The following is an 18,496-nucleotide window of genomic DNA, read 5'->3' as shown; positions in this document are numbered from 1 at the left end:
TCAATCTACTCCACCTCATCACAACAACAATACTATCCAGTCCCATCCTTCCTCTCCACATGCCCAAACCATCTCAATCTACCCCTTCTCATCACAACACCAATACATTCAAGTCCCATCCTTCCTCTCAACTCTCCAACCATCAACCTAGTCCCCCCAGGCCTCGCATTCAAGGACACACAGCACATCCATCTAATCAGTCTCTCCTAAGCTGGATAAAACCACATTGTTATAGTTGCTGTTGTGCTGCCAGGTTTACATGGATGTGAACCCAGTGAACTGCAGGCTGAAAATTTCCCCTCTCCAGCAGCCCACCATTCTCTTCTCAGGGATAGGGAGGGAAGGGAACTTTGTACAACCAGGCAGTGGATGGAGGAGCTGCCTGGGTATTTCAGTGCCACCACATGAAGGCACCCCTCTACAGTACCATAACAGACTGTAATTACCAAAAAGAAAGTATAATATGTCATCAGGGTGAAGGGATTAAAAATAAGGCCCAATCTTTTTCTCTATGTCTTCACTACCCAAGTTGAACTGCTAAAGAGAATTAATATACTCTTTTCACTTTAACTTGGCCTAAAATTCCCATCTGTCCATCTTCAATGCTGACATGCAACAATAGATTAACACCAGAATATGACACTACTCCTGAGGAAAGGCTATTAGAAGGATGTTGAGCTGTGGCACTGTCTTCTTCTGTCACTGTGCTATGTCAAATAAGCTACTTAAACACAAAAACCTGGGCCAAGTTAAGGTGAAAGAACTATAGTATGTGTATGCCTCTGTCTCCTGATGGCAGCTCTCCAATCTTCAATCTTTCATAGCATCTCTGGTCTGCCTCTTTACCCAAAGTTTTTTTGTAACACCTCACCACATGTCTTTGTGGGTCCATCTCCTATCCATCACTATGCCTTTGTGTACACTGAAGGTACAGTTGTGAGATGGGGACTGAAAAAGACCTGGGACAAGGCCATGAGTGTGACCTCAAGGATAAGGGGACTGAAGAATGAGGCTGCTTGAGACTGAGAAGCACTGACAACTGCCATTAGATGACCAAGGCTGATGCAAGCAAGAATGTTGGAGCTTTTATAAATAAAATAATAATGCTTATCACTTTCCTTTCAATATTCATATCCCTATTCACTCATGTCCCCAACATTCATATCCACACTCATCCTCACCCAATTACCTTCTCTGATTCCCTCTACATATCTCTAGAGCACATTAACTTTCAAATTCCATGGAGGAAGAGGTGGGATAAGGAACAGGAAATGTGTTGCCGATCCACTGGTAAACAAGATTTCTATAATGTAAACAAACACAAAAGTAATGGCAGTGGCAAACTCAGGCTCATTTAAACGTGAACCCAGTGGACTGCAGGCTGAAGCTGTCGTGTCTGTGGCCCACCGTCCTCCCTTAGGGGTTAGGGAAGGGACTGAGGGATGTTTGTATAACCAGGCAGCTCCATCACCCAGTTATATCAGTGCCACCACATGAAGGCATCCCTCGCCAGCTAAAATATATGAAAAGCAGCAGCAGTGGATGTAAAACAAATTTCAATATATATATACTATTCTTTATGTACGCATAATATCACACGTTGACATCACCGCCACACACAGATACAGTCAGTCCTCAGTTATATTTTCAATTTAAGTTTTCATTTTTAAGTTACTAATCAATTAACATCTTTCTATCTATCTATCTATCTATCTCTTGCCAGACACCTGAATCCTTTACATGGGGTGGCCACAAACATGACACATCCCTTAACATCTTTCCTGCACTAAAAATGGCTTGTGAATTATTAACATTCTTTCCTTCCTTAAAATTTCTTGTGATTTTCTTTTTTTTTTCTTTCTTTCTTTTTCCTGTGAAGTTGGAAATAAGTGCTTGACCTGTATTTCCGAAGGGTAAAGAGACTCCCTAACACCTCTTTCTTAGCAATTTATTTTTGGATACGGCAGGGTGACAGCCTTTTGTACGTTATCTATGCAGAGTAGGGTGACGGCTGAAAGATTTATATAACAGTGAATAAGACAGAAACATGTAATAAGGAAAATAAATCACTTAGGAAAAGGTGTTAGGGGGTTTCCTTAACTGACAACACCGCCCTTTTGCAGAGTATGATGATGGTTGAAGGAATTGTGTAACAGAGAAAAAGACAGTAAAGTGTAATAAGGAAAATAAGTCACTTAGGAAAAGGTGTTAGGGAGCTTCCTTAACCAACAAAAATACTGGTCACATTTGAAATTTAAAACCCCTTCAGTACTAAGCTTTTTTCAAATCTATTCTTTCCACCTTCTTATGATTTACTCTATGATTTTTGGGAAGGAGAAACTGAGGATGAAATAGAGGGATGGAGTGGAGAGATGTATGACAGAGGGGGTGAGAGTTAGAGGAAGGACAGCCAAATGTCAGAGGACATGGAAACATGGAGGTGATTTGTTTGTGGTCAGCCCTTACGGAATTAGGTGTCTGGCAGTAGATGGACAGGCAGACAGATGGTGAAGAGATGACAGAATGATGTGGAGGTGAGTTTGTTTGTGGCCCCCCCTTATGGGATTAAGGCATTTGGCAATAGATGGATGGATAGATAGATAGATAGATATAGACAGACAGACCGACAGATAATGAAGACATTATCGAAGACAATATGTAATCCTTCCAAACACTAGAGGATGGGGAGATATGGAGATGATTTGTTTGTGGCCACCCCTTACAGGATTAAGGTATTTGGCAATACACAAATACAGTAGATAAACAGATTGATAAATAGTGTGGATTTCTAGTAGTGAAAGGGTTATTAAGGGCAGTATGTAATCCCTCCAGTTTGAGCAATAAATAAAAAAGTACGAAAAATCTGAGGAAACGAAGAGTGAACTAAAAAATACAAACCAGACCAAAAGGGTTAAACCAGCATTTATTCTACAAACATCCTGGATATTAACTGTGGACTGACTGCATTCTTAACTCTCTCTATATATATAAAAAAACTGTCCAGGTATGTGAATTAGCAGATGAGCCCAGGATCCCAGGCCAACTGCTCCTACTTGTTGTCTTCGTGGCTATACACAAATTAGGTGTATAAAACTGTGTAGAGATTTCGGTCACTATTTAGCAGAAACCACTCACGGAATTCAAGTAAAGTGTTTTGTTTGTATCTCATTTGCATCCTTAAATGTAAGGCCCTGGGGGGACTGGGTTTATGAGAAGAGTTGAGAGGAAGAATGGGACTGCAGTTTATTGGTGTTGTGATGACAAGAGGTAGACTGAGATGGTTTGGGCATGTGCAGAGGATGGAGGATGACAAATAGGTGCAGAAAGTGAGAAATGTGAATGTTGGGGGTAGGGCTGCAAGAGGCAGATCGAAAAAGACCTGGGACTTGGTCATAGAGTGTGACCTCTGGGATAAGGGACTGGATAGGGAGCCTGCCAGGGATCGAGCAGCATGGTGAGCCACCATTGGGTGACAAAGGCTGACGCATGCAAGCATGTTAGAGCCTTTATAGACGATACGATACAATTTGCTGACACTTTTATGAGATTTCTGTCGCTGATTAACTCCTTTGAGGTAATTAATCTTCCCTGGGGGTCATTAACAACTCTAAGGGTCTTTTGAGATAGAAGTGTCACAGAAGAAAAGTGCAACAAAATAATTAAACATAAGCAGAAAACACTTAAAAATACTTGACTTCCAGTTGTGGTTTCTGCTATATATTAACCGAGACTCCCCCTACAACTGGGAACTGGTACAGGACATGAGATATGATACTGAAAATGAGATCTGGTACTGAAAATCTTTATCAGTCCTGCTTCCCACAATCTACATAAGCTTTCCGGAAATGTACAGTAGTTTTATCAATCAGAGGTGAAATTTTAACTTAATCTAGGAGTGAAAAGGGGAAAGAAGTGAAATCTCTCATGTACAAACAGTAAAATGGAGGACAGAAGTCAGACATGTAGAAACAGGGCTTCAAAAGAAATTCAGTAACAGTCTCCATATCCGATAGAGTAACACTAATTCTCGCAAATCAGGTCCCAGCTCCAAAGGTCCCACTACCCTCAATCTCTCAGGGTAAAAATAAATCTATGAGATGTGTTAACGAAAATAGTGATAGGTCTTTCAGGGGTAGGTCAAAATAAAATCTATCAGTGTACAGTATAAACAAAAAACCAGCACAAAAGAAGTGATGGGGAGTCCTCGTTACAAGCTAGTTTTCTGACTTTATTTTTTTTTTGGTCCACAGAAAATGATGGAAAAATGTCTGGTAATAACTGGATTAAATTATATACTTTACTGACTTATTCCTGCTACTTCCAATTTATTTTTTTTTCAAGTTAGGAAAGGTCTTTCTTGGAGGGGTAAAGATATCTAACCTCTCCATCTAGAACAGTCTTCCCTATGTCCGTCAAAAATAAAATAAAAAACACATCCTCTGTCCAATGAAGATGAAATTTAATTGTTGGCTAAAAAGTTGGCTTGCCTCTCAATTTATGGTGCAACTGGGGACAAAAGTTTACCTAATATTCTACCTCTTCTACTTCTCACTTTCCTCTGGTGGCTACTAATCAGAAAGTGAAGGTGACTTGGTATGTATCTCTGGCTACAGATGACTGAGGCTAATAATATAAAATAGAGAGACGCTTGGTGTTTTTCTTTTGGCCTTAGTTGATTCCCCTTGATATGATGCTGAAGAGGAAAGTAACGGTCAGGTCCTAAAGCCGAAGTAGACGCAGTGAAATAGTAGGCCAACTTTCATCCCAGCCTTGTATGAAAAACTGTGCCCTTTTCTGAACACTCGAGACTTATAACAAGGACTTCTCTCAGTATTGCAAAGAGGATACATGTCTTTCAAGCATCATCCATCCCTCTACTCATGTTCTCTGTAGTAGTAAGTCTTCTGGGTCATGACATAGTGTGAGCTTGAGGGTGGTTCAACAATGGCCACTGCCTGGGTGCCAACACGAGCATAACGGGAGGAGTAGAGCAGGAAGCCCATCAGAATAGCCAGTGCAGCCAGACAGGCCGCCTGGGCGTTGATCACCCACGTCTCATCAACAAACTTGGAGTAGTCTGACCTGTGGGGTGCAGGTGGGGGTGCCAGGGAAGAAAATGTGGGTCTAATGAGTTGAGATAATGTGCGAGGAGAAGAGTGAGGTTCTAGTGAGTCAGAGATGCTTATGGAGTGATCTCTGGCATCACAGTGTGAGGTGCTGTGTTAGCTTCATATAATACTTGACCAATGCAGCTTTACACCATGCCCTCCCTTCTTTAAGGGAAGCATGCAGCACTGAATGACCAGATGGTCTTCCTGATGTCAACCAAATGCCTTGAGGTGGAAATGAAAGTTCAACTCCTTGGTAGATAACATGCGCTATAACCCACTAGATCACAGTGGTCACTTATGTTATCTTTAAGTACTGAGTGTTAAGTCTACAGTAAGTCCTCGTTATATCATTTTTCTTATGCCAACTGCCTACTGACCAGTGGAGTGTGAGTCACAGCTCCGACTGTGCTTATGAGGGAGTACAGCCACAGCTTAGGCCAGGCCCAATGAAAGCTGCACTTCAAATTTCCCTGCCACAGCTGAGAAAAACACCCTGGCATCTCAAGGTACCAGTCCTCCTCTCAGCACAAAGTCACCCAGCACTGTACTGTTTTCAATTCCACAGCCAAGAAGAATGATAATTTGCCATCATCATCTGATGGCATCATACCTTCCTTGTACTTGCTTAAGCAGTTTTACACACACTGATGCCCAAATGTAGAATAACACAATGTTTTCCTTCACTGTCATGTGTCCTGTGTGTCCTGTGACATATCTATCACTGCAATGATATAAAACCTGAATAAGACAGACACTTTTGGTTGTGTTTTGAACAATGATAAGGGTTCTGGAGCAGATAATTTGCACTCCATACATTACTAAGCCTCCAGTGTTACCTGTACAGCTGATATGCCAGGTTATTACAGAACAATGTACAGTAAAAAGTAGTAATGTATTGCAACACCTCCCTGACTTACAATGAGGACTGACTGTATAACAAAACAAGGGAGTTATTTCTGTTCTAGGCACTCACTCAGTGGAACTAACACGGACCTCACACTGTAATGCAAACTGAATCAAAACTAGCACACGGCACAACAAAGGTGAAGAAAAAGGTGAAGAAGAGGGAAAAAAGTTGAGGCATGCACGGCTCTACAGTAAAATCCAACTAAGTCTTCTACTTCTGCTGCGGTGATGATGGTCAAATCTGTAACAGGCTCAAAACATGTACTGTACACTCACAATCCAAAGTCTCTGTACTACCCTGGCTGGAAGAATGAAGCCGGGACGTAAATACAGTAATGATGTAACATGGCACTACTACAAACAAGTTGAAAGCCCGGTCTCGGCTGTGGCTCCTCCTTAGGGACTTGGGGCCGTTCAGCCAGACTGCCTAGGGAACAACTACTACACAGGTTGAAACTCCATCACCAAATCTGTATTCATTCATACTGGAAAAACTGAGTCTCCTGTTTCAAAGGAGAGTGATAGCCAGGATCAACCCTTCCCCATACTGGTGAAGCACATATGACGAAGTGGTGTCTGTACGAAGAATGATGCATGAAAAAGTGAAAGTATTGTACTGTACCAGTATTAGTTCATTTATTCGTTATAACTGTTTTTAATTATGCTTATTTACGTCATCAGCGTTATGGAGACTTTGGAATGTGACTGTACTGAAAAGATATGAAAAAATGGGAGGCTGCACACTAGTTTTACAATGTATACTGGTGCACATCTGCAACTCATGTGGTGCATAAATTGTGCTGTGGAGTGCAAGAAAGTACACCAGCTGAAAGCAATCTAGTGTATTATAAAAAACAGTGGTATACAGTTTTCATAATAATAATAATAATAATAATAATAATAATAATAATAAAAATAATAATAATAATAATAATAATAATAATGGAAGGACAATATCCCGACCCTGATGCTGCTTATTGTGGGTATATTCTTCCATTTGAAAATTCATGACACTGGAATATCAGAACACAAAGAAGTAAAAATAATAGTAATAAGTTTGTAGCGAAGATGATGATGATGATAATAATAATAATAATAATAATAAAAATAATAATGAAACATACAGCTCACTGATAAATTAGCAAGACAATGAATGAACTTCCTATCTATCTATTGCCAGACGCCTTAATCCCGTTAGGGGTGGCCACAAACAAATCGCCTCCGTGTTGCCCTGTCCCCTGCCATTGCACTGCCCTGCTCCCAGTTCACATCCCCCTTTCTCATATACCGTACCTCTCCACTCCATCCCTCCATCTCATCCTTGGCCTCTCCCTCCCTCTCCCCCATTCCACCTCACTCACATACACTCTCCTTGTTAGTCTCCTGCTCTCCATCTTCTCCACATGGCCAAATCACTTCAGTGTCTTTCTCCTAACACTTTCTATCACATCCACGCGAACTTTAAATGCACTAAAAGAATGATCATGAAACAATGAAGAAGTTAGTGAGAAAGTTAACAGGAATAACACATGATCTGTAACTCTCTGATATCTGTACTCCTTCTACTCTAAATTGGCCTACAAGTGCCATCTCTCAACCTTGAATGCTGAGCTGTAAAAATTTATCAACACTGGAAATAATTATAGTCATGAAGAAGTGCTTGAAAGAGACTGTAAAGACGTAGGCCTGTCTTTTACTATACTCCTTTCATAATAACGTGCCCTAGAATTGCCATCTCTCAAACTTGAATGCTGAGCTGTAAAACAGATTAACAAGGGAGTATGATGATAGTCACGAAGAAGTTCTACGAAAAAACTAAAGATGTAGCAATATGATGATAGTCACGAAGACGCGTTACGAAGAGAGTAAAGATGTAGCATTGTCTTTTTCTGCCACTGAGGTACGTGAAATAAGCTCCAGAAAGACAAAAAATCTGGACTAAGTTAAAGTGAAAAGCGTATAGTACGTCTCCCTGCAAAAAAAAAAGTTGCAGTTGTACCAATATGAGATACAGAATTACCTCAGACATTTTTTAAGCTTTTTGTTCCTAGGATTAACTACAGTATGGTTGAAATCCCAGGCTCATTTGAATGTGGAGATTTGCATGCTAAAGTTGCCCTTCTTCTGCAGTCAACCATCCTCCTTTCTGTGGGGGAGTTGAGGGATGTTTGTATAACCAGGCAGCTCCATCACCCAGTCATATCAGTGCCACCACATGAAGGCCTCCCTCTCCAGCACCTCTTCTACAATTAATCTATCTATTTGTCTATCTATTGCCACACGCCTTAATCCCATAAGGGGTGGCCACACACAAACTGCCTCCATGTTGCCCTGTCCCCCACCATTTCCCTGCCCTGCTCCCAGCTCACACCTCTCTCTCTCATATACCTCTCCACTTCATCCCTCCATCTCATCCTACTAAACAGAATATAACATCCAGGAGTACCATGAACATGTAGAGAGGATGGCGAAAGAGAGACTGACTGGAAGAGTGTATGTGAGTGAGGGGGATGGGGAAGAGGGAGGGAGAAACGATGAGGTAGAAGGATGGTGTGGAGATAAATGAGAGAAGGGGGGAGACGATGAGGTAGAAGGATGGCGTGGAGATAAGTGAGAGAAGGAGGGAGACGACGAGATAGAAGGATGGAGTGGAAATAAATGAGAGAAGATGGGTGTGAGTTGGAGGATGGGCAGGCAAATAGTGGGGGACAGGGAGAAATGGAGGAGATTTATTTGTGGCCACTCCTAATGGGATTAAGGCATCTGACTATACACTGATAGACTATAGGCTGTGTATGGCTAAAGACAGATAGACAGACAGACAGATAGACAAACAGACAGATATATAGACCATAAGTTGTAAAAGTGTTAAACATGCTACTAAAACAATGACTAAAGACGTGATAGACAGACAGATAGATAGACAGATAGACAGACAGATAGACTGACAGACAGATGACGATGTGCTGTGAGGGTTAAACATCCTACTAAAATACTGAATAGGCATGACAGATAGATAAATAGATAGATAGATGACCATACGCTGTGTGAGTTTTACATGCCACTAAAACGCTGAATAAAGACATACTTGAGAGTGAACAGGGCCTTCTCCGTGTATCCTGTGACAGCCGTAGCGATGGCCAGCATGAAGGTGACGATGCCGAACGTGGCGTGGACGGGAACCAGACCAGCGCGGAACTTGGCCGTACCGTGCTCACAACACAAAAGGAGCCAGAAGCTGAAGAATCCCACTACCAACTGTGGATATGCAAACTCCAGCATTACACACACAAGGGGAGGTATTCTGGTGTGGTTAGAAACCTTACTAACACCTCTTCCACACTGGTTTATTTCTGATTCTGCCCCATTGCTATACTGATGTGTGTTTAGGAACGTTACTAACACCTCTTCCACACTGGTTTATTTTTTATTCTGCTCTGTTACTTTACAGATGTGTGGTTAGGAAGCTTACTAACATCTATTCCACACCAGTTTATTTCTGATTCTCCTCTATTACTACTGTTGCAAGGCTAGGAAGCTCACTGACACCTCTTCCACGCTGGTTTATTTCCGATTATGCTCCATTGCTATACTGTTGTGTGGCTGGGAAGTGTACTAACATCTCCTCCACACTGGTTTATTTCTGATTCTGATCCGTTACTAAATTCTTGTGTTATTTATGCAATCTATGTTGCCTTAAAAACATATAAGAAGCAAAAAAGGAGGATGTTAATGGATTGTTTGGAAGATAAACTGTTAAGGGGGAGGTGTTAGGGAGCATCCTGAACCAACGAGAATAAAAGCCATAATACTAAGGCTACTATTCCTTGGCAATTTATTTTTGGATATGGCTGGCTGATATCATTTTGTATGTTATTCATGCAGACTGTAGTGATACTAGAATGATTTAAGTAACACAGAAAAGGATGGCAAGGTGTAATAAGCAATATAAATCACTTAAGAAAAGGTGTTAGGGAGCTTCCTTAACTTACAAGAATACTGAACTAAGTGCCACCCAACCTGTAGCTAATATTAAGTGCCAGCCAACTTGTAGCCAATAATAAGTGCCAGGCAACTTGTCACTACAGCCGAATCCTTTCAGTCACCATCCAAAACTCATGGAATATCGGTGTGAACTTTACAAATATCAAAATACAAGTGACACGGATTACCATTTTATCAGTGGAAAAAAAAATTACCTTCCCCAAAACAACTAACTCAAAAGACAAATGGCCACTCCTTAATGGACTGTGACATCTGGCTATAGATAGATAGACATATAGTTAGATGGATTAGAGGTGACTACAGTGCAGTATTAGGGAGAAGGTGTGAATCTAACAACAAATTGGTTATGTAGAGTATAGCATAATTAACAGTTTTGAAATTTAAATGCAAATGTAAACAAGGCAGATCTGCATTTACTGGCCTTACCAACACCTACACATAATTACCAGCTGATTATACTTTTGAAATATCTGGTATACTTAAAAAAATGGTATATAACATTCCCTTATTAACAATCTATATACAGTTATTCTTTCAACTATAATTCAGGGGTGCAATGCAAAATCAAGCTACAAGCATAACTGTTAGGTATGTTAAGGAAGTTTTATGTTAATATCATAAGTCTGGACTATGGGTCTCTGTTAGTTTATTTGTATTTTTTCTTGAAGGGAACAATCTTGGGAGCTTCTGGCTTTTTGTTCCTTCTTCCTTGCATAATAAACAAATAAATTAATAAAACAGATTTTGAATTTGGCTCTCTGTTGTACTGTTTTTGTTTTTTTTCTTGGCAGGAATGGTTTGTGGGTTCCTGGCCTTTGGTTCCCTCTTCCTTGCATGGAGAACAAAAATATATATAAAAAAATAAAATAAAATAAACAAGCTTTCAATTGCTTCATAAAACACCAAAACAATAAACAGAATTCTCTTAACCTCTTACTGCCTGCTGGCCAAATGATATGTCATTATGGATTACTATATCTTTAAAAAGTTAAATGGGTGAAGGATAACATTTGGATCTGAATATCAAGACTACAGGATGGTAGGCGGAGGATGGCGTGTTAAGTACCATCCATGAAAATCTGAAGGGCAGGAAATTCAGGCAGTAAAAGGTTAAATCACCCACACCTTACCTGCCAGTCCACTCTCACTCTCTCACTGTGTTCTGATGTCATGCGTTTGGTTAGTAGTGAAACAATTACTTCCATAACTGAGTTCTATTTTACGATCATACGAGCAATCTCATTCAGTATTAATAATAAATGTATGATATGGGAGTTACTGAAGGATACTGTGCTCTCTATCAAGTTAGACTGTATTAAGTGACATTCTGTGTTATATTCCTTTGAAGTGCAGTGCATATACAGTATTATACTATCTATCAATGTATTATACAGCATTACACTATCAATTGTTTATACTGTATCTACTGTATATATTGATCTTGATTTTGGCTCTGCTTTTGTTTTTTCTTGGAAGAAACAATCATGTGGGCTTCTAGTCTTTGGTTCTTTTTTCCTTGCACTAAAAAAAAAAAAATCTATAACAGGACACCTTAATTCCAGAAAGCTTCACAGAAATTCAAATCTGTATCATCATAGCTTCCTAGTATAACATGACTGGGATGTAGACTCAATGCTGCATGCACCGTGAATGATCATACTCTACTCTACTGCTTCACAGGCATGGCAATGTTGCTCGGGCCTCTCTTAGTGGTGGGGGACACTGAACACAACCCAGTCCATTGTTTTGCATGCAACGGCACTGCTAACCACAGATAAAAACATCTGAAAACAGTGCCTTCAAAATACTGGACACCTACTCACTCTAAATCATGCTAAATTCAGACAACTTGCATTAAAATATTTTCCCATTTTCCTAAACCTATCTGAAAGTAATTAATGACATGTTTAACTGCTAACAAATCACAGTAATTCTTATCAATAACTCCGAAAATAACTTTGTCTGCACCAATCGTACTTTGTAACAATTTTTAATAAACGGATTTGCGTAAATAACTGTTCTGAATGGACACAATGAATACATATTTGTGTGTGTGTGTGTGTGTGTGTGTGTGTGTGTGTGTGAAGAGAGATAGAGTGAGAGAGGGTGGGGGCAAAGTGGTGTGGGCAGTCTCACCGTATGTGTTACCTGAAGGCCAAATAGACCAATAGTGATCACACCAAGCCAGGAATGTAGTGAGTAGAGGTTGGGTATGGGAGGGTCGCGCAGGTTGTGAGAGTCAAATACAGCAATGGTTGACACTACGATGCAAGGGACAGCCAGCAGGTAAAGGAACGTGTGGAGGATCTTGGCGGTGAGTTTGTTGCAGCAGCGGAACAGACGGTACACCAACATTGCTGCAACGAGATGAGATGGGTTCAGTATTAGGAAAGAGAATTATCAGCACCACCATCTTCTTCTTCTTCCTCCTACAGAAATAAAAAGAGGAGGGGCATAAACTGAGGAAAGTGGAGAGGAAGAACGGTTAGAGGAAAAAGGAACTGAAGGAAGTGGAGAGGAAAACTGAACAGAAAGAATGTAAGAAGAGGAGGAGAGAGGAAGGAGGGGAAAGGGAAGAGGCAAGAAGAGTGAAGAGCAAGAGGAATGAGGGGAGAGGAAAACTGAGGAGGTGGGATGCAAGAAGAGGAGAGAGGAAGGAAGGTGAAGGGAAGAGCAAAGGCAAAGGGAGAGAAGAGGAAGAGGGATAAGAGGAAAGGAGCAACACTACAAATATAAAACCATAATACAACACCAATACTTATGTCACCCTGGAGTGTTAAGTAATACACCTTACATTTACGCCACTTATAAAAACACTTAGGAATCTATTGTCACATAACTTACAAGAACATTTAAGAACCAACGCTTGCTAAATACAATCTAGTAAGTTCCCAGTACAATCTCGTAAGTTCCTGGCACAATCTCGTAAGTTCCTGGCACAATCTCGTAAGTTCCTGGCACAATCTCGTAAGTTCCTGGTACAATCTCGTAAGTTCCTAATGCAATCACTTAAGTTCCTGGTACACTTAACGACTCAGGTCACCACATATGGCTGACCTGATGGTGTTGTGTAATAAATGGTAAGGGAAATATTGCAGTCTGTCTTCACATAATGGAACTGGGTTAATCTCACATCTTGAATACTGATACTAGGATGGGGTTACTGAAAATGAGATGATTTCTGTTAGTAATTATTTATAGATTTTTACATGCATTGTCTCTGTCTATCTGTCTCTGTCTGTCTGTCTCTCTGTCTCCGTCTCTGCCTGTCTCTGTCTCTGTCTCTCTCTCTCTCTCGTGTAAGTCAGTCACTGCCCTATTAAGTCATGCATATAATCACAAACCCTCTCCCTCTCTCTCTCTCTTGTGTAAGTCAGTCATTGTTCTATAAAACCATGCACATAATCTCTCTCTCTCTCTCTCTCGTGTAAGCTTACTTATTTTCATTACTGAGTAGTTGTTGACAGGCATCCCTCTCTCTCTCTCTCTCTCTTGCTTTCTCTCTCTCTCATTGACCTAATCTCCCCACACACTCCTTCACTCTACTCCTCATACTCGATCTTTCCCTGGTCTCTCTCTCTCTCTCTCTCTCTCTCTCTCTCAGCCAGGATGCAGGTGGCAGTGCAACAAACAGGCACGACAATCATGCAACATTGCCACATCCTCACATCTGTCCCTTCACCCACCAACATGCACCGACCCCCCCAACCCTTCCTGTGTTGTGCGTGATTAGGTCTTGTTCTGGTTCTGTTTTGGTTCTGTTCTGGTTCTGTTCATGTTTTGTTCTGGGTGTTCTTGTTCTCCTGTCCTTGCTCTGTTCTGTCCTGGTTTTGTTCTAGTTCTTGCCTTGATCATGTCCTATTCTTGTTGCCTACTGATTTATCCTCATCCTCTCTTGCTCAACCTTCCTCTTCCTTTCCCCTGTTCTGTCTTGGTTACATGTCCCCTGGGACGGGTACTGTTTTCACGCGGTTTGTCTGTTTGTTTGTCTGCCTGTCAGTTAACAACTTTACGCAAAAACTGCCGGAGAAATTTTGACTAAAATTACAAGGATGATGGGCTATGACCTTCTGATCACCTGATTAAATTTTGGGCCAAACTGGGCCAAGGCCCAGGCTGTAGCCCTCCCCCCCCCCAAAAAAAGGGGGACAGGTAATAATCATTTTTCGCCATAACTCCTTTCCAGTTCGTCATATCGACCTGAAACCCAAACCTAAAGGTGCATCTTTCAAATCTGCATCCTATAACATGCCTCATTACATCAGGGGGGTCACCCCCAGTTAACGGTAGAGGGGTCAATGTTGGATGGGTGATACCTAGAATTTCAAATGGGCATAAAATCGTCAATTTTCACCCAATTTATTCCCAATTTGATGTGACATCTTTGACTAGATATCCTGTTGTGTTTATATGTCAGAATTAAAATGACTGCCGGGCACGGTTTTGTTGTGCCTTGGCACCGCTTTTTGTTTTGTGTTGTCCTGTTCTGATCATGTCCTGTTATTGTTAACTTCAGTTTTATCCTCATCTCTCTTGTTCAACCCCTCTTCCTTTCCCTGTTCTGTTCTTTCTCTCATTCTGGCCTCTCACAGTTTGAACAATCTGCGAGATCCTTTGCTTTTCCCGCCACTGGGCCACACGAAATTAGGTGAAAACGGACCAAAATCTGAGCCAAGTTAAAGTGAAAGGATTATAGTACACCAAATGGTGGTTATGTTCAGTCACGATTCTTTTTAAAATCATAATTGTAGTTTTGAGGACGTGACGGGAAAAAGAACTTATTTCCTTCCTCACACTCTCACTTCCTCTCAAACTCTTCTTATCCTCTCCTATCTCTCTCTCTCTCTCTCTGACACACACACACACACTTTCTCTTTCTTTCTCTACCATTATCTATCCCCTTTTTCCCTTCCCCCCCCCTCTCTCTCTCTCTCTCTCTCTCAATCACCTTGAACACTACTGCACAGTTCCGTTTTCTACCCAGACATTAGGTGTGTGCGTGTGTGTGTGTGTGTGTGTGTGAGAGAGAGAGAGAGAGAGAGAGAGAGAGAGAGGACGAGTGAACTTTAGAGCGAGCGTGTTAAAACCAAACGCAAAAAAATGACAGTGATTGAGAGAGGTGGTAATACAGTATTTTGAAAGTTGTGAGCGAGAAAATATGAAAAAATCGATATAAAATGGGATGACTGTGGAAAAAACAATGGCGATTCGTAACGTTTGATCTTTTTCGATTTATTCGTGAAGGAAATTTTCTAAAACTCCCATATATCAGAAACTAAAAATAATTGTATAAATGAATTGCGCTAAGTGGTTCAGAAGGCTGTAGCAATTTATTATTATTATTATTACTATATTAGCAGCAGCAGTAGTATCAGTAGTAGTAGTTGTCTGTGGCAGTTACTACTACTACTACTACTTTTTCTACTACTTTTACTACTACTACCCCTACCCATCCACCTCCTATTACTACTACTTCCACCACCACCACCACCACTACTACTACTACTACTACTTCTACTACTGCTACCACTACTGCTATTTCTTCCACTACTATTACCACCACCACCACCACCAGTACTACTATTTCTCCCACTACTATTACTACTACTGCTACTACCACATCTACCACAGCCACTCACCATGCCCCATACAGAAGATGAACCCAGTAATCATAAGGACAGGGTGATAGTTAAACTCCAGCTTCACATCTTCTCTCCACGCGAACCCGCCTCTGTAGTGAACCACCCAGAAGAGAACCAGACTCAAGACGCCAAACATAAGGATCTCAGCGATGAAAACGAGGCAGTAGAACACCATGGAGGCGGCAGTGCTCATTTCCCCGCCGTAGCTCTCCCGATGTGCCCTCCTGTGTGGAAAAAAGGAAAATGAGTGGACGTGAAGGGTGGCTGGTTTGGTTAATATTATTATTATTCCCTACGTGTCAACAAGTGGGTTGGTGGAGGGTTAGTGCCCCTCCCCGTAAAACAACTAACTCAAAGTCAAATGGCCACCCCTTACGAGATTATGGCGTCTGGCAGTAGATAGAAAGATTATTATTATTATTATTCTTGCTACTACTACTATTACTACTGCTACAACTATTATTATTACTACTAATAATACTGCTACTACTAAGACTACTACTATTATCATTATCATTTTCATCATCATCATCACCACCACCACCACCACCACCACCACCATCATCATCATCATCATCATCATCATCATCACCACCAGAACTACCATCATTACCACTACCATCACACCACCACAACTACCACTACTACCACATCCACCACCACTACCACAATCTACCACCATTTCCCCCCCTCCAGCAACCAACATCATCCAATCTACCAAAACTACAACAATCGGCCTTGAAAATATTCCCTAATGGTGGTAGTGACGATGGTAGTTATTGATGGTGATAGTTGTGGCTGGAATGCTGGTAGTAGTAGTAGTAGTAGCATATGTGGTAGTAGTAGTAATGGTGGTAGTTGCGGTAGCTGTGGTGGTGCAGGTGTGGTAGGTGTGGTGCTCGAGGTTAACCACACTTCAGCCACTTGCTTTAATCTCTCTCTCTCTCTCTCTCTCTCTCTCTCTCTCTCTCTCTCTCTCTCTCTCTCATAATCCTCCCTTTCACAGCATCCTGCTCACCCCTCGTCCCTGTTAAGAGAGAAACTGACACTAATCGTCTTTTAGGGTACTCTCTCTCTCTCTCTCTCTCTCACACACACACACACACACACACACACACACACACACACGCGCACGCACACAAAGCACTGATTAATGAACACATCCGGTATGAAAGGATGCGCGTGCAAGCCTTTGTGTGTGTGTGTGTGTGTGTGTACTCAACAGAAAATACTACTAAAATGAGAAAATAATAATAATAACTAACTGAGAGAGAGAGAGAGAGAGAGAGAGAGAGAGAGAGAGAAATTCGCAGGTTTGCTGGGATTGGATGGAACAGGTTAAGTCAATGAGTGAAAGTGGATAAGGACGAGGGAGGATTGAAAAAGTGATGAGGTCCGATTTACTTATATAAAAAAAAGAAAGAATCAAAGGCTGAGGACCTGAAAAAAATTGGGAAAGATTGAGGAAGTTTCTGAGTTGACCCCCCCCCTCTCTCTCTCTCTCTCGGAAATCACAAACAATTATTCCATATCTTGCTATTTTTCTCTCATTCATTTCTTACCGTCTCTCTCTCTCTCTCTCAAATAAAAACAACAAAAACAACTACAGTCATATCCCTGACATTTGGAGTTTTATATGTACCGTACTGACTCACTCTCTCTCTCTCTCTCTCTCTCTCTCTCTCTCTCTCTCAAGAACAGCCCCGTCCTTCACAATACGATATTAAATAAAACAAATATAAGCCAAGAACGACCCAGTCATGTACGTAATCTAGGCGTCGTGTACGTAATCTAGGCCAGTCATGTACGTAATCTAGGCCAGTCATGTACGTAATCTAGGCCAGTCATGTACGTAATCTAGGCCAGCGTCATGTACGTAATCTAGGCGTCATGTACGTAATCTAGGTCAGTCATGTACGTAATCTAGGCCAGTCATGTACGTAATCTAGGCGTCATGTACGTAATCTAGACGTTATGTACGTAATCTAGGCCTGTCATGTACGTAATCTAGGCCATGAGGTACGTAATCTAGGCGTCATGTACGTAATCAAGGCCAGTCATGTACGTAATCTAGGTCAGTCGTGTACGTAATCTAGGCCAGTCATGTACGTAATCTAGGCCTGTCATGTACGTAATCTAGGCGTCATGTATGTAATCTAGGCGTCATGTATGTAATCTAGGCGTCATGTACGTAATCTAGGCCTGTCATGTACGTAATCTAGGCCTGTCATGTATGTAATCTAGGCGTCATGTACGTAATCTAGGCCTGTCATGTACGTAATCTAGGCGTCATGTATGTAATCTAGGCGTCATGTACGTAATCTAGGCCTGTCATGTACGTAATCTAGGCGTCATGTACGTAATCTAGGCGTCATGTATGTAATCTAGGCGTCATGTACGTAATCTAGGCCAGTCATGTACGTAATCTAGGCCAGCGTCATGTACGTAATATTGGCGCCATGTACGTAATCTAGGCGTCATGTACGTAATCTAGGCCTGCCATGTACGTAATCTAGGCGTCATGTACGTAATCTAGGCATCAGTGGTTCAGCACATAATCAGACCTGTGCATCAAGAAATTCACACACACACACACACACACACACACACACACACACACACACACACACACACACACACACACACACCAATCAGCACCATAACCTTCCATAGTCCCACACCTCACACACACACACACACACACACACACACACACACACACACACACACACACACACACACACACACTCACATACATACACACATACCAATCAGCACCATAACCTTTCATAACGTCCCACACCTCACACACACACACACACACACACACAC

General features: G+C 41.4%; 1 protein-coding gene across 2 annotated transcripts in view; it reads right to left on the bottom strand.

The window, feature by feature from the left end:
• The window catches only part of nemy (cytochrome b561 family member no extended memory), a 57,338-nt gene that overhangs the window by 3,896 nt on the left and 34,946 nt on the right, over positions 1-18,496 (bottom strand). The window contains exons 2-5 of one of the 2 annotated variants that reach the window (XM_080286837.1): positions 15,662-15,888; positions 12,171-12,379; positions 9,106-9,275; positions 4,699-5,082 (exon numbers count right to left, since the gene is read on the bottom strand). In XM_080286837.1, the coding sequence (XP_080142963.1) occupies positions 4,875-5,082; positions 9,106-9,275; positions 12,171-12,379; positions 15,662-15,888 (814 nt within the window). In that variant the 3' untranslated portion in view covers positions 4,699-4,874. Of the gene's footprint in view, positions 1-4,698; positions 5,083-9,105; positions 9,276-12,170; positions 12,380-15,661; positions 15,889-18,496 lie in introns of those variants that run through there. The other variant, XM_080286838.1, reaches the window with a different exon arrangement.

The sequence above is a fragment of the Coenobita brevimanus genome, chromosome 114, assembly GCF_032717465.1.
Source record: "Coenobita brevimanus isolate Jiangsu-jjx chromosome 114, ASM3271746v2, whole genome shotgun sequence".
Lineage (NCBI taxonomy): Eukaryota > Metazoa > Arthropoda > Malacostraca > Decapoda > Coenobitidae > Coenobita > Coenobita brevimanus.
The sequence above is the reverse complement of the archived record's forward strand: the minus strand, read 5'-3'. Positions and strand labels throughout refer to the sequence as shown.